The 14,482-nt window shown below is 40.8% G+C and overlaps 1 protein-coding gene across 7 annotated transcripts in view; it reads right to left on the reverse strand.

The window, feature by feature from the left end:
- Positions 1-228: 228 nt before the first annotated feature.
- LOC110492649 (myelin transcription factor 1) overlaps positions 229-14,482 on the reverse strand; it is a 153,117-nt gene continuing 138,863 nt past the window's right edge. For 4 of the 7 annotated variants that reach the window (XM_090203902.1, XM_036947691.2, XM_036947694.2 and 1 more), the window contains 11 exons: positions 10,725-10,967; positions 10,396-10,556; positions 9,913-9,975; positions 9,061-9,129; positions 8,729-8,791; positions 8,146-8,229; positions 3,613-3,834; positions 3,283-3,374; positions 2,725-2,828; positions 2,144-2,287; positions 229-1,863 (listed from right to left, as the gene is read on the reverse strand). In XM_090203902.1, the coding sequence (XP_090060028.1) occupies positions 1,720-1,863; positions 2,144-2,287; positions 2,725-2,828; positions 3,283-3,374; positions 3,613-3,834; positions 8,146-8,229; positions 8,729-8,791; positions 9,061-9,129; positions 9,913-9,975; positions 10,396-10,556; positions 10,725-10,967 (1,389 nt within the window). In that variant the 3' untranslated portion in view covers positions 229-1,719. The remainder of the gene's footprint in view (positions 1,864-2,143; positions 2,288-2,724; positions 2,829-3,282; positions 3,375-3,612; positions 3,835-8,145; positions 8,230-8,728; positions 8,792-9,060; positions 9,130-9,912; positions 9,976-10,395; positions 10,557-10,724; positions 10,968-14,482) is intronic. The other 3 variants (XM_090203903.1, XM_090203905.1, XM_090203904.1) reach the window with 3 other exon arrangements.

Genomic DNA, 14,482 nt, shown 5'->3' on the forward strand with positions numbered 1-14,482 from the left:
TAAAGATGTTTTGGGTTAGCCAGTGTTGGCCACTACAAAGCGCTCGGGGAAGAAACATTTTATCCTTCTATTTTCTCTGGCCTTATTTTTCCTGACAAAACGCAAACAACTCCTTGCTGACACAAAGACAATCTGATACCAACAGAACAGTGACTGTTTTTGTTTGTTATTCTGCTTAGGAATAACTGCTGGTATATCTATGAAAGCAAATCAAACAATATTCTATGATTTTCTTTCGGGCCATGTTTTTTCTTTATTTAAATATTAGCAATGGATTTTAAGACTACTAAGACTCAGCCATCACAGCACACACAGAAATGACTAAATAAATATACAACCATGTGACAGTCAATTTCCTCAATATTAAATAAATAATAAATACATACTTTCTTTTTAAGCCGTGGATCTTCTGAAGATACTTTACCAGAAATAACAGAAATGAAAACACTTTTATAAAATTATCAAAACTTTTGTCAGTTATAAAATATCTGCACTTAAAAATGTTTTAAAAAAAAAATATTTAAAATAAAATAAGATATATAAAATAATTAAGTGTGAACAGTTATCTATAGAGATTTTTAAATATTGATGTCGAAGACTCCCTGTTTTAAATCTTTATGGCCATGATAGACCAGCAGGGTTGCATTTTGTGTTTCACAAAACAAAAAAATAAAGTGAATAAATAGATAACATTAAATAAATACAAGTAGTTTAACATAAAATGGCAATAAATTACAATTTTGTGCATTCACAAATGTTTTATAATTTATATAACAAGAATTATTGTACCACAAACTATTCATTGAAATGAAGTGCAATTTCTATGTTCATAAAAACTATTGATAGGACTAACTGGAATTGACCATTACTATCATCATTCAGTTCAAGGAAAGAAGGCTGTATTTGCTGCTCTCATACACCAGTTGTTCCATTAAAAATATAGTACAGGCTGTACTGTTGATTTTCGGAAGAGAAAAACTCCCCCGTGATTTGTGACTTAATCTTCATTTGAACAGTTGTTCCGCTGATTTGAGACATTAGAGCCGTGTTGACATCTTGCTGCAATAGTAACAACAATAAGTACATGAACCATTGCTCAAGAAGACCTCAGAGTTCAGTGATTCTCCATTTGCTTCTCCTCAATAGGGGTTGCTGCACCGCTCACAAGCACGCTCTCCTTATCCTGCCCCAGAGCAACCTTTCTGAATGAAGCCTTTAGTTGGCGTTTCATCGGCTCGGTTTTTGATATTTCCTCAACGGTTTTCTTCACCTCATGTAGGCAGGTCTGACCCACTACTTCCCATCTTTATTTATTTCGTTCTTCTCCAAATTGTTGCTGAACTAAAGCTTGAATTACAGTATACATTGGGACAGTCAATGAGACACCTCCAAAACAGGACAGACATGAAAACGACAAAAGATAACATATCACAAACAAACAAATCCCCAGATATAGATTTTTTTTCTCATCAATTCAAACTGAAGGATTTGGTTCCATTTCACTTCCTCCTTCCGATCCCAGCAGCAGCAGGTTTGGATTTTGGTCCTAGTTAAGTTTTTCTTCTTTACAGAATGCTCCCTGGGTTTAATTTAAGTTGTCGTTTATAAAACCTGAATGCCCTTTTTGTATTCGTATTCTCGGTAAATATACTGTGGTCTCTTGACTCCATCTCCATCCTTTTACATGTTTTTCACTTCTTTTTTTTTCTCTCAAGGTTTTCACACCTTGATGCTCTTCACAGCCTTGTTGATGCTCTCCAGCAGAGCCTTGTTCTCCGGGTTCTGGAAGCACTCCTTGTTGGTGTACATGTCAGTCAGGGTGCTCAAGTAGCTGTTGAAATTCTGCTCAGTGATTGGCTCCTGCTGTGATGCGAAAAACAAGGAATTTCAGTTTGTTTGTACAGTATACAGTTTCTGTTTAGTGTGTTTCTGTCCATGTGTGTATTAGTTTGTGTTAGTGTGTGTATTAGTTTGTGTTAGTGTGTATATTCGTTTGTGTTAGTGTGTGTAGTAGTTTGTGTTAGTGTGTATATTAGTTTGTGTTAGTGTGTGTAGTAGTTTGTGTTAGTGTGTGTATTTGTTTGTGTCTGCATGTTCAAGCCTCGGCCACAGCTGTTTCTGTACTGTATGTAAATGTATTCACCATGTGTGGGAGACGTATGTTGGCCAGGCTGCGGATCAGGGCGTGGCTGAGGCCAGATAGCTCCACGAAGAGAGCCTCATTCTGCTCCTCAATCAGCTTGTTCTCATCCTCAATGTTCTTCAGGTTCTTCTCCATGGATGAGATCTGCACCACAGCCCAACAGTTATTTACACATTCTGTATATACATTTACTTGAGCTCAGTCATTTTGCAATAAACCACAATGTTAAACTGTTAGATATTGGCTCAATAATGTGACATGTACACAAAGACACACACACTGTCATGTGCCTTTCACTGAGGACTGGCTTCCGTCTGGCCACTCTACCATAAAGGCCTGAATGGTGAAGTGCTGAAGAGATGGTTGTCCTTCTGGAAGGTTCTCCCATCTCCACAGAGGAACTCTAGAGCTCTGTCAGAGTGACCATCGGGTTCTTGGTCACCTCCCTGACCAAGGCACTTCACCCCCGATTGCTCAGTTTGGCCAGGCGGCCAGCTATAGGTGAAGTCTTGGTGGTTCTAAACACACACACACACACACCACACACACACACACACACACACACACACACACACACACACCTGTGTCTGCAGGTTCACCATGTCTGTCTCCATCTCGTTGTTGGTCTCGTTGAGCTCATTGATCTCCTTGTTGAGTTGCTTCATGTCCTCGTCATTATCCAGAACTACAGGATGGAAAGGAGAGAGACACATGATGTCATCATTTGGGGTGGCAGGGTAGCTTAGTGGTTAGAGCGTTGGACTAGTAACCGGAAGGTTTCAAGTTCAAATCCCCGAGCTGACAAGGTACAAATCTGTTGTTCTGACCCTGAACAGGCAGTTAACCCACTGTTCCTAGACTGTCATTGAAAATAAGAATTTGTTCTTAAGTTTAAGAACAAATAAATAAATAAATAAAGGTCAAATAAATAAGAGAGAACATGAAAACTGGGACAACATCATAGTTTGAAAAACGAAACGACGCAATGCTCTCTCGCCATTAAAAAAACTCATTATTTTATTAAACCAACTTGAAAAAAAGCTTGAATAGAAAAAGAAAAGACACAGATGAACAAACATTCTAGTTTGAAATACTGTATTGACTAGACATTGACTGCCACTATTCCGTTGTTCTCTTACCGCCGCTGGCCCTGAACTTGGTGCTCAGGTACTCCTCTCCAGGGAACTTGGCTTTCTTCTTGGCAAAGGAGGCTCTGGGACAGCCAGAGAGACTACAAAACAGGAGGAATAAAAATGGTCCATTTCATCAAGTTGAGTATTTGAAACCATGAATGAAACACAAAATGATACAGTTAGATTGATGATGCAACCAGGGGTAATAATCTGCCCTGTGTTCTGTGTTGTCATTGGTCTTTACCTGCGGTGTGTGAGGAAGCTGGCCTGTGATTGGCCTTTACCTGCGATATGTGAGGAAGCTGGCCTGTGTTCTGTGTTGTGATTGGTCCTTACCTGCGGTGTGTGAGAAAGCTGCCGTTGGCGTGTCCTGATCCATCGCAGTCTGGGGTGGGGCAGGTGGGGGCCTCCGTCTTGAAGGCCTTCCAGGAAAAAGGGTTACCGTTGAGCATCCCTTCCTTCTGCCTGCGGGCAGCCAGCGGGCACCCATAGGCACTGCGATGCGTGGCGTACTTCCCACTGATGTGACCTAGGCTGTCACAGCCAGGCACAGGGCATCTGTAGGGAAGAGAGAGAGTGACAGAGAGAGAGAGGGGTAACTTTAGTATATCTATAGATATGTGACTTGTAGAGAGAGATGAGATGTAAAGCACAAAGTGTATGGTAAATATAGTTATAACATAATTTCATATAAAAAATGAATGTGTAAGACTGCCATTACTTGAGTCGCATTAGCTGGCATCATTTCACTATGTAACACTATGTGACACTATGTACCACTATTTCACAATGTAACACTATTTCACTAAGTAACACTATGTAACACTATATAACACTATTTCACTATGTACCACTATTTCACAATGTAACACTATTTCACTAAGTAACACTATGTAACACTATATAACACGATTTCACTATGTAACACTATTTCACTATGTAACACTATGTAACACTATTTCACTATGTAACACTATGTAACACTATTTCACTATGTAACACTATTTCACAATGTAACACTATGTAACACTATGTAACACTATTTCAGTATGTAACACTATTTCACTATGTAACACTATGCAACACTATTTCCCAATGTAACACTATTTCACTATGTAACACAATTTAACACTATGTAACATTATTTCACTATGTAACACTATTTCACTATGTAACACTATGTCACTATGTAACACTATGTAACACTATGTCACTATGTAACACTATTTCACTATGTAACACTATGCAACACTATTTCACTATGTAACACTATTTCACTATGTAACACTATTTCACTATGTAACACTATTTCACAATGTAACACTATTTAACTAAGTAACACTATGTAACACTATATAACACTATTTCACTATGTAACACTATTTCACTATGTAACACTATGTAACACTATTTCACTATGTAACACTATATAACACAATTTCACTATGTAACACTATTTCACTATGTAACACTATGTAACACTATTTCACTATGTAACACTATTTAACACTATTTCACTATGTAAAACTATTTCACTATGTAACACTATTTCACTAAGTAACACTATGTAACACTATTTCACAATGTAACACTATTTCACTATGTAACACTATGTAACACTATGTAACAATGTAACACTATTTCACTATGTAACACTATTTCACTATGTAACACTATTTCACTATGTAACACTGTTTCACTAAGTAACACTATGTAACACTATTTCACTATGTAACACTATTTCACTATGTAACACTATTTCACTATGTAACACTATGTAACACTATTTCACTATGTAACACTATTTCAATTTGTAACACTATGTAACACTATTTCACTATGTAACACTATGTAACACTATTTCACCATGTAAACTATGTAACACTATTTCACCATGTAAACTATGTAACACTATTTCACCATGTAAACTATGTAACACTATTTCACTATGTAACACTATTTCACAATGTAACACTATTTCACAATGTAACACTATTTCACTATGTAACACTATTTCACTATACAACACTATTTCACTATGTAACACTATTTCACTATACAACACTATTTCACTATGTAACACTATGTAACACTATTTCACTATGTAACACTATTTCACTATGTAACACTATTTCACTATGTAACACTATGTAACAATGTAACACTATTTCACTATGTAACACTATTTCAAAATGTAACACTATTTCACTATGTAACACTATTTCACAAAGTAACACTATGTAACACTATTTCACTATACAACACTATTTCACTATGTAACACTATGTAACACTATTTCACTATGTAACACTATTTCACTATGTAACACTATTTCACAATGTAACACTATTTCACTATGTAACACTATGTAACACTATTTCACTATGTAACACTATGTAACACTATTTCACAATGTTACACTATTTCACTGTGTAACACTATTTCACAATGTAACACTATTTCACAATGTAACACTATGTAACACTATGTAACAATGTAACACTATTTCACTATGTAACACTATTTCACTATGTAACACTATTTCACTAAGTAACACTATGTAACACTATTTCACTATGTAACACTATTTCACTATGTAACACTATTTCACTATGTGACACTATGTAACACTATTTCACTAAGTAACACTATGTAACACTATTTCACTATGTAACACTATGTAACACTATTTCACTATGTAACACTATGTAACACTATTTCACTGTGTAACACTATTTCACTATGTAACACTATTTCACTATGTAACACTATTTCACTATGTACCACTATTTCACAATGTAACACTATTTCACGAAGTAACACTATGTAACACTATATAACACTATTTCACTATGTAACACTATTTCACTATGTAACACTATGTAACACTATTTCACTATGTAACACTATTTAACACTATTTCACTATGTAAAACTATTTCACTATGTAACACTATTTCACTAAGTAACACTATGTAACACTATTTCACAATGTAACACTATTTCACTATGTAACACTATTTCACTATGTAACACTATTTCACTAAGTAACACTATGTAACACTATTTCACTATGTAACACTATTTCACTATGTAACACTATTTCACTATGTAACACCATTTCAATTTGTAACACTATGTAACACTATTTCACTATGTAACACTATTTCACTATGTAACACTATGTAACACTATTTCACTATGTAACACTATGTAACACTATTTCACCATGTAAACTATGTAACACTATTTCACTATGTAACACTATTTCACTATGTAACACTATTTCACAATGTAACACTATTTCACAATGTAACACTATTTCACTATGTAACACTATGTAACACTATTTCACTATGTAACACTATGTAACAATGTAACACTATTTCACTATGTAACACTATTTCAAAATGTAACACTATTTCACTATGTAACACTATTTCACAAAGTAACACTATGTAACACTATTTCACTATACAACACTATTTCACTATGTAACACTATGTAACACTATTTCACTATGTAACACTATTTCACTATGTAACACTATTTCACTATGTAACACTATTTCACAATGTAACACTATTTCACTATGTAAGACTATGTAACACTATTTCACAATGTAACACTATTTCACTATGTAACACTATTTCACAATGTAACACTATTTCACAATGTAACACTATGTAACACTATGTAACACTATTTCACAATGTAACACTATTTCACTATGTAACACTATTTCACTATGTGACACTATGTAACACTATTTCACTAAGTAACACTATGTAACACTATTTCACTATGTAACACTATTTCACTATGTAACACTATGTAACACTATTTCACTGTGTAACACTATTTCACTATGTAACACTATTTCACTATGTAACACTATTTCACTGTGTAACACTATGTAACACTATTTCACAATGTAACACTATTTCACTATGTAACACTATGTAACACTTTTTCACTATGTAACACTATGTAACACTATTTCACTATGTAACACTATGTAACACTATTTCACAATGTAACACTATTTCACTATGTAACACTATGTAACACTATGTAACAATGTAACACTATTTCACTATGTAACACTATTTCACTATGTGACACTATGTAACACTATTTCACTAAGTAACACTATGTAACACTATTTCACTATGTAACACTATGTAACACTATTTCACTGTGTAACACTATTTCACTATGTAACACTATTTCACTATGTAACACTATTTCACTATGTAACACTATTTCACTATGTAACACTATGTAACACTATTTCACTGTGTAACACTATTTCACTATGTAACACTATTTCACTGTGTAACACTATTTCACTATGTAACACTATTTAACACTATGTAACACTCTTTCACTGTGAGGCCAAAAACCTGCCCGACTAAAAACAAAGTGTTACTTCATCGCTGTAGGTTTAATATTATTGGTACCCCGCTATAGGTACTGTACCTGTTGCCTGGCATCATGTTGTGGTAGCATAGCCAAGCAAGCACATTCAACAAACACAGACACCCAGGTCTTTTCTTAGCTGTCGTCAGTTGAAAAGAGACAATTTCAGAGAAATATTAATGTAATATTTTTTGAGACATGATCTACACTGCAATACTCTACGATGAACTACAGTACTATGAGTCAGCACAGGCAGCGCAGTGCGTCTCAGGCTGGTCTGGGTGTGGTACTGCTGTGATGATGTCATCTCTAGGAGACAGACTGGGGACAGGTCATCCTGCCTCTGCACGGAGGTCAGGGTGACTGCCTTTACTATTTTGGATGTGACTTTTACCGTAAATCTTAATTGGAAGAAAAAAGGGCCGTGGCTTTCTTTAGTGGTACGAACTTTAAGAGCTCGGAGTCCTCCTTGTCGTCCTTGGTGGGAGATGTTTTTAATCCACCTTTCTTGGCACGGGGGCACCCAGACAAACTGAAAACAGAAAGTATGAAGCTGATAAAAAAAGGGTGGAAAAAACACCTTGAACAATCGTCTTTTATGGTGGAGACGTTACTGTTTGACAACAGGGATGGAACATTATATGGAAGCATCTTATTTTTTTTATTCTAATGCCCGAAAGAAAGTGAAACATTTTAAATTAAAATAAAAGAAACCAAAAAAAAAAAAAAAAAACGCTATTTTAAATAGTAAATCCAACAACGTAGTAAAACCAAACTAAAAGGATAAGCATATCAAAAATTGATAAAACTAGATTTTTCACAATTGCGGATGAGTGTATGAGTGTATGAGTCCTGCCTGAAACTACCATGATCTCTTTCTAAGCTTCACTGGCCTTGTGTGTCTGTGTGTGAGAGAAGGAGGAGCGAGGGAGAGGGAGAGAGAAGGTCGTTTTGCGACTGTCTCCCATACAAGATGGAAAGTAGGTAGGGATGGTGAACGTAGGTTGGTAGTCCACTGATGAGCTCTGTACCTTCTGTGGGAGGCGTAGTTTCCAGTGTTATGTCCTGAACCATCACATCCTGGAGTGGGGCACCTGGGAAAATCAAGGGGAATGGGTTAAATGTAAGCACACCGACAAACTAGAACCATCACATTTGCACCATAGCAACTGATGGGTGTGAGGCTGTATGAGTTCTGGTTTGTCAGCGGAGATGGGTGCAGGAGAATAACAAGGGCAGATGCAGTAACAGTGATGTTAGCAGTCCCAGTAAAAACAGCAGAAATAGAAGTGAATAGAATGGATCATTGTAGCATACAGTAGTGACAGAACCAAGGAGAAAGCCCAGTGGAAGACAGACATACTTGAGTTCAGCAGAGTGGGTCGCCATGAGGGACCGAAGACTCTTATCAGCAAGAGGACACCCAGACAGACTGAAGGGAGAGAGAGGAGATAGAAAGAGAAGAGAGAGAGAAAGAGAAGAGAGAGGGAGAGAGAAAGATAAGAGAGAGAGTAAGAGAAGAGAGAGAGAAAGAGAAGAGAGGGAGAGAGGAAGAGAGAGAGAGAAAAAGGAGAGAGAGTAAGAGAAGAGAGAGAGAAAGAGAAGAGAGAGAGAAGAGAGGGAGAGAGGAAGAGAGAGAGAAAGAGAAGAGAGAGAGAAAGAGAAGAGAGAAAGAAGAGAAGAGAGAAAGAGAAAGAGAGAGAAATAGAGAGGATAGATAAAGAGAAGAGAGAGAGAAAGAGAAGATAGAGAGAGAGAAAGAGAAGAGAGAGGGAGAGAGGAAGAGAGAGAAATAGAGAGGATAGATAGAGAGAGAGAAAGAGAAGATAGAGAGAGAGAAAGAGAAGAGAAGAGAGAAAGAGAAAGAGAGAGAAATAGAGAGGATAGATAAAGAGAAGAGAGAGAGAAAGAGAAGATAGAGAGAGAGAAAGAGAAAGAGAGAGAAATAGATAGGATAGATAAAGAGAAGAGAGAGAGAAAGAGAAGATAGAGAGAGAGAAAGAGAAAGTGAGGGAGGAAAATAATCAAAGACGAAATATAGTTCAAGGTTATTGAGAAAGTCTTTGGAAATAGAAAACAGCCAGCAAGGAAAACATTCTATTTTTGATGCAATCTTAATCTAAATTGTTATTTAAGTTATCTGCTATGTTTATGGTATACAGTGTGACTACATCATTGGCTCAGGGCTTGTGCTATATAGAGGGGCATACCATACCTGCGATGGGATGCATAGTTTCCGGTGATGTGGCCACTGCCGTCACAGCCAGGAGTGGGGCACCTGGAGACAACAACAGAGAGGATAGGAAAGGAAGGAGAGGAGAGGAGAGGAGAGGAGGGGAGGGGAGGGGAGGGGAGGGGAGAGGAGAGGAGAGGAGAGGAGGGGAGAGGAGAGGAGAGGAGAGGAGGGGAGGGGAGGGGAGGGGAGGGGAGGGGAGAGGAGAGGAGAGGAGAGGAGAGGAGAGGAGAGGAGAGGAGAGGAGAGGAGAGGAGGGGAGGGGAGGGGAGGGGAGAGGAGAGGAGAGGAGAGGAGAGGAGAGGAGAGGAGAGGAGAGGAGAGGAGAGGAGAGGAGAGGAGAGTGAATGACAGTATCTCAGGGGAAAGGGGATCAGAAAATCAGAGAGAGACTGTCGTGGTGGACTTAAAGGATGCTTTGTACAAGCCGTTCCTCCAGGGAGAATAGACAGACCATTGACTTACAGGAGCACATCTTTCTTGCAATCCTTTGGCTGCTGGAACTGGACCTTGAAGTTTGGGGTGGTGACCTCTCCAGGGTACTTCCTCTCCTCGGGGTAGTCCTGCATCAGGTCCATGTCCTCAGGGTCGGACGAGGCAAACGACTGCGCTGTGTGGTGCTCCATCTGTGCAATCAAACGGAATCAAGAAGAGTGGAAAACACAACCGAATCCTTTAGTACATTTTAAATGGTTGGTTACGCATGAGTGTACACATGGCAACGAGCCTCAATGATCATAATGAGGAGAAGAGACAAGGACAGATGAAGGAGAAGAAGAAGGTAGAGGACAGACCTCCTCTGTATCCTCCTCCCGCTGGCGGTTAGGTTTGGTGTAGTCCAGAGGCTCCTCCCAGTGTTCCTGTTTGTAGGCGTGGCCCGTGTGGGGCGAGGTCATGCCACTGCTGCCTCCGTGGTGCAGGGAGGAAGAGGAGGAGGGGTCCGGGGAACATACCCCAGGGCTGGTGCCCTCTCGTTTGACGGGCTTCTTCATGCTCAGGTCAAGAGTCCCATTCTCGTCCACCTCGATGTCCATGCTCTGCAGAGGGCAATTATGGTAATGCTGACAATCACAATAACATTACATTGTCTCATGTGATACACACCACAATGTATCACGACAAGTCTATTCCCAGCGCCTGTTATCTTAATGCCCCACCTGTCTCTCTTAAACACGTTTGAATGGACATACATTGCCAACAGAGCTGGTCAGGCTCCGTTTGTATTGTCAGATCTATAAGACCGGGGAAACAGAACCTCTCTTTAGTATTAATCTGAAATGGTATTCATATTGGCTGTAGAGGAGCCAGAGAAATCAAAGAGTTACGCGCCGCGGGCACGTTGGCTGTGGGGAGCAAGAAAAAATGGGCCCTGGTCCCAGAACGGTCCCTGGCTGACGAGCACTGCTACTGAGCCACTATGGCCATTTATCTTCCCTTTCTATCGCCCAACACCATGTCAGGAAATCAAAAAAGTATGAAACAGTCACTCTCCCCGCAAAGGCAAAAAGCTTTTAAAAAAACACAGTATGGGTGAGAGTGCTGCTCCAATTACATCTCCTGTGCACAGATAGACAGAGGGAGGAAGGGAGGGAGGAACAGAGAGATTCGGCCGGCAGATAATGAAAATAGACTACCTGGTGGAGGGTAATCCAGGGAACTGGCAGCCAGCCAAATTCAATAACAACATGAAAAGGATGAAGGGATAGGGGAAAAAATTAAGATAGGTGATGCAACAATACCTCAACACCATCCTCTTCCTGTTAATGAACGCCACCTGATGTTACATTCTATTTGCTTGGCAGTTGGGGAGCTCTAGGAGTTTAGGGAGTAACTTGGCAGTAGGTGAGCTCTAGGAGTTTAGGGAGTAACTTGGCAGTAGGTGAGCTCTAGGAGTTTAGGGAGTAACTTGGCAGTGGGTGAGCTCTAGGAGTCTGGGATGTAACTTGGCAGTAGGTGAGCTCTAGGAGTTTAGGGAGTAACTTGGCAGTGGGTGAGCTCTAGGAGTCTGGGATGTAACTTGGCAGTAGGTGAGCTCTAGGGGTTTAGGGAGTAACTTGGCAGTAGGTGAGCTCTCGGAGTCTAGGTGGTAACTTGGCAGTGGGTGAGCTCTAGGAGTCTGGGATGTAACTTGGCAGTTGGGGAGCTCTAGGAGTTTAGGGAGTAACTTGGCAGTGGGTGAGCTCTAGGAGTCTGGGATGTAACTTGGCAGTAGGTGAGCTCTAGGAGTTTAGGGAGTAACTTGGCAGTAGGTGAGCTCTAGGAGTTTAGGGAGTAACTTGGCAGTGGGTGAGCTCTAGGAGTCTGGGATGTAACTTGGCAGTAGGTGAGCTCTAGGAGTTTAGGGAGTAACTTGGCAGTGGGTGAGCTCTAGGAGTCTGGGATGTAACTTGGCAGTAGGTGAGCTCTAGGGGTTTAGGGAGTAACTTGGCAGTAGGTGAGCTCTCGGAGTCTAGGTGGTAACTTGGCAGTGGGTGAGCTCTAGGAGTCTGGGATGTAACTTGGCAGTTGGGGAGCTCTAGGAGTTTAGGGAGTAACTTGGCAGTGGGTGAGCTCTAGGAGTCTGGGATGTAACTTGGCAGTAGGTGAGCTCTAGGAGTTTAGGGAGTAACTTGGCAGTAGGTGAGCTCTAGGAGTCTAGGTGGTAACTTGGCAGTGGGTGAGCTCTAGGAGTCTGGGATGTAACTTGGCAGTAGGTGAGCTCTAGGAGTTAAGGGAGTAACTTGGCAGTAGGTGAGCTCTAGGAGTCTAGGTGGTAACTTGGCAGTAGGTGAGCTCTAGGAGTCTAGGTGGTAACTTGGCAGTAGGTGAGCTCTAGGAGTCTAGGTGGTAACTTGCCAGTAGGTGAGTTATAGGAGTTTAGGGAGTAACTTGGCAGTAGATGAGCTCTAGGAGTCTAGGGGGTAACTTGGCAGTAGATGAGCTCTCGGAATATATGGCTAATTGGCAGTTTGTGAGTTATAGGAGTCTAGGGGGTAACTTGGCAGTAGGTGAGCTCTAGGAGTTTAGGGAGTAACTTGGCAGTGGGTGAGCTCTAGGAGTCTGGGATGTAACTTGGCAGTAGGTGAGCTCTAGGAGTTTAGGGAGTAACTTGGCAGTAGGTGAGCTCTAGGAGTCTAGGTGGTAACTTGGCAGTGGGTGAGCTCTAGGAGTCTAGGTGGTAACTTGGCAGTAGGTGAGCTCTAGGAGTATAGGTGGTAACTTGGCAGTAGGTGAGTTATAGGAGTTTAGGGAGTAACTTGGCAGTAGATGAGCTCTAGGAGTCTAGGGGGTAACTTGGCAGTAGATGAGCTCTCGGAATATATGGCTAATTGGCAGTTTGTGAGTTATAGGAGTCTAGGTGGTAACTTGGCAGTAGGTGAGCTCTAGGAGTCTAGGGAGTAACTTGGCAGTAGGTGAGCTCTAAGAGTCTTGGGGTAACTTGGCTGTAGGTGAGCTCTCGAAATATATGGCTAATTGGCAGTTTGTGAGTTATAGGAGTCTAGGTGGTAACTTGGCAGTAGGTGAGCTCTAGGAGTCTAGGGAGTAACTTGGCAGTAGGTGAGCTCTAGGAGTCTAGGGAGTAACTTGGCAGTAGGTGAGCTCTAGGAGTCTAGGTGGTAACTTGGCAGTAGGTGAGCTCTAGGAGTCTAGGTGGTAACTTGGCAGTAGGTGAGCTCTAGGAGTCTAGGTGGTAACTTGGCAGTAGGTGAGCTCTAGGAGTCTAGGATGTAACTTGGCAGTAGGTGAGCTCTCGGAGTCTGGGGAGCAACTTGGCAGTAGGTGAGTTCTAGGAGCCTCGGGGTAACTTGACAGAGTTAGATCTCTAGGAGTCTAGGTGGTAACTTGGCAGTAGGTGAGCTCTAGGAGTCTATGGAGTAACCTGGCAGTAGGTGAGCTCTAGGAGTCTAGGGAGTAACTTGGCAGTGGATGAGCTCTAGGAGTCTAGGTGGTAACTTGGCAGTAGGTGAGCTCAAGGAGTCTAGGTGGTAACTTGGCAGTAGATGAGCTCTAGGAGTCTAGGGAGTAACTTGGCAGTAGGTGAGCTCTAAGAGTCTTGGGGTAACTTGGCAGTAGGTGAGCTCTCGAAATATATGGCTAATTGGCAGTTTGTGAGTTATAGGAGTCTAGGTGGTAACTTGGCAGTAGGTGAGCTCTAGGAGTCTAGGGAGTAACTTGGCAGTAGGTGAGCTCTAGGAGTCTAGGGAGTAACTTGGCAGTAGGTGAGCTCTAGGAGTCTAGGATGTAACTTGGCAGTAGGTGAGCTCTAGGAGTCTAGGTGGTAACTTGGCAGTAGGTAGGCTCTAGGAGTCTAGGTGGTAACTTGGCAGTAGGTGAGCTCTAGGAGTCTAGGATGTAACTTGGCAGTAGGTGAGCTCTCGGAGTCTGGGGAGCAACTTGGCAGTAGGTGAGCTCTAGGAGTCTAGTTGGTAACTTGGCAGTAGGTGAGCTCTAGGAGTCTAGGTGGTAACTTGGCAGTAGGTTTAGCTCTAGGAGTCTGAGGAGTAACTTGGCAGTAGGTGAGCTCTAGGAGTCTAGGTGGTAACTTGGCAGTGGGTGAGCTCTAGGAGTCTAG

This window comes from Oncorhynchus mykiss, chromosome 16, assembly GCF_057628025.1.
Source record: "Oncorhynchus mykiss isolate SJ-2025 chromosome 16, ASM5762802v1, whole genome shotgun sequence".
Taxonomy (NCBI): Eukaryota; Metazoa; Chordata; class Actinopteri; order Salmoniformes; family Salmonidae; genus Oncorhynchus; species Oncorhynchus mykiss.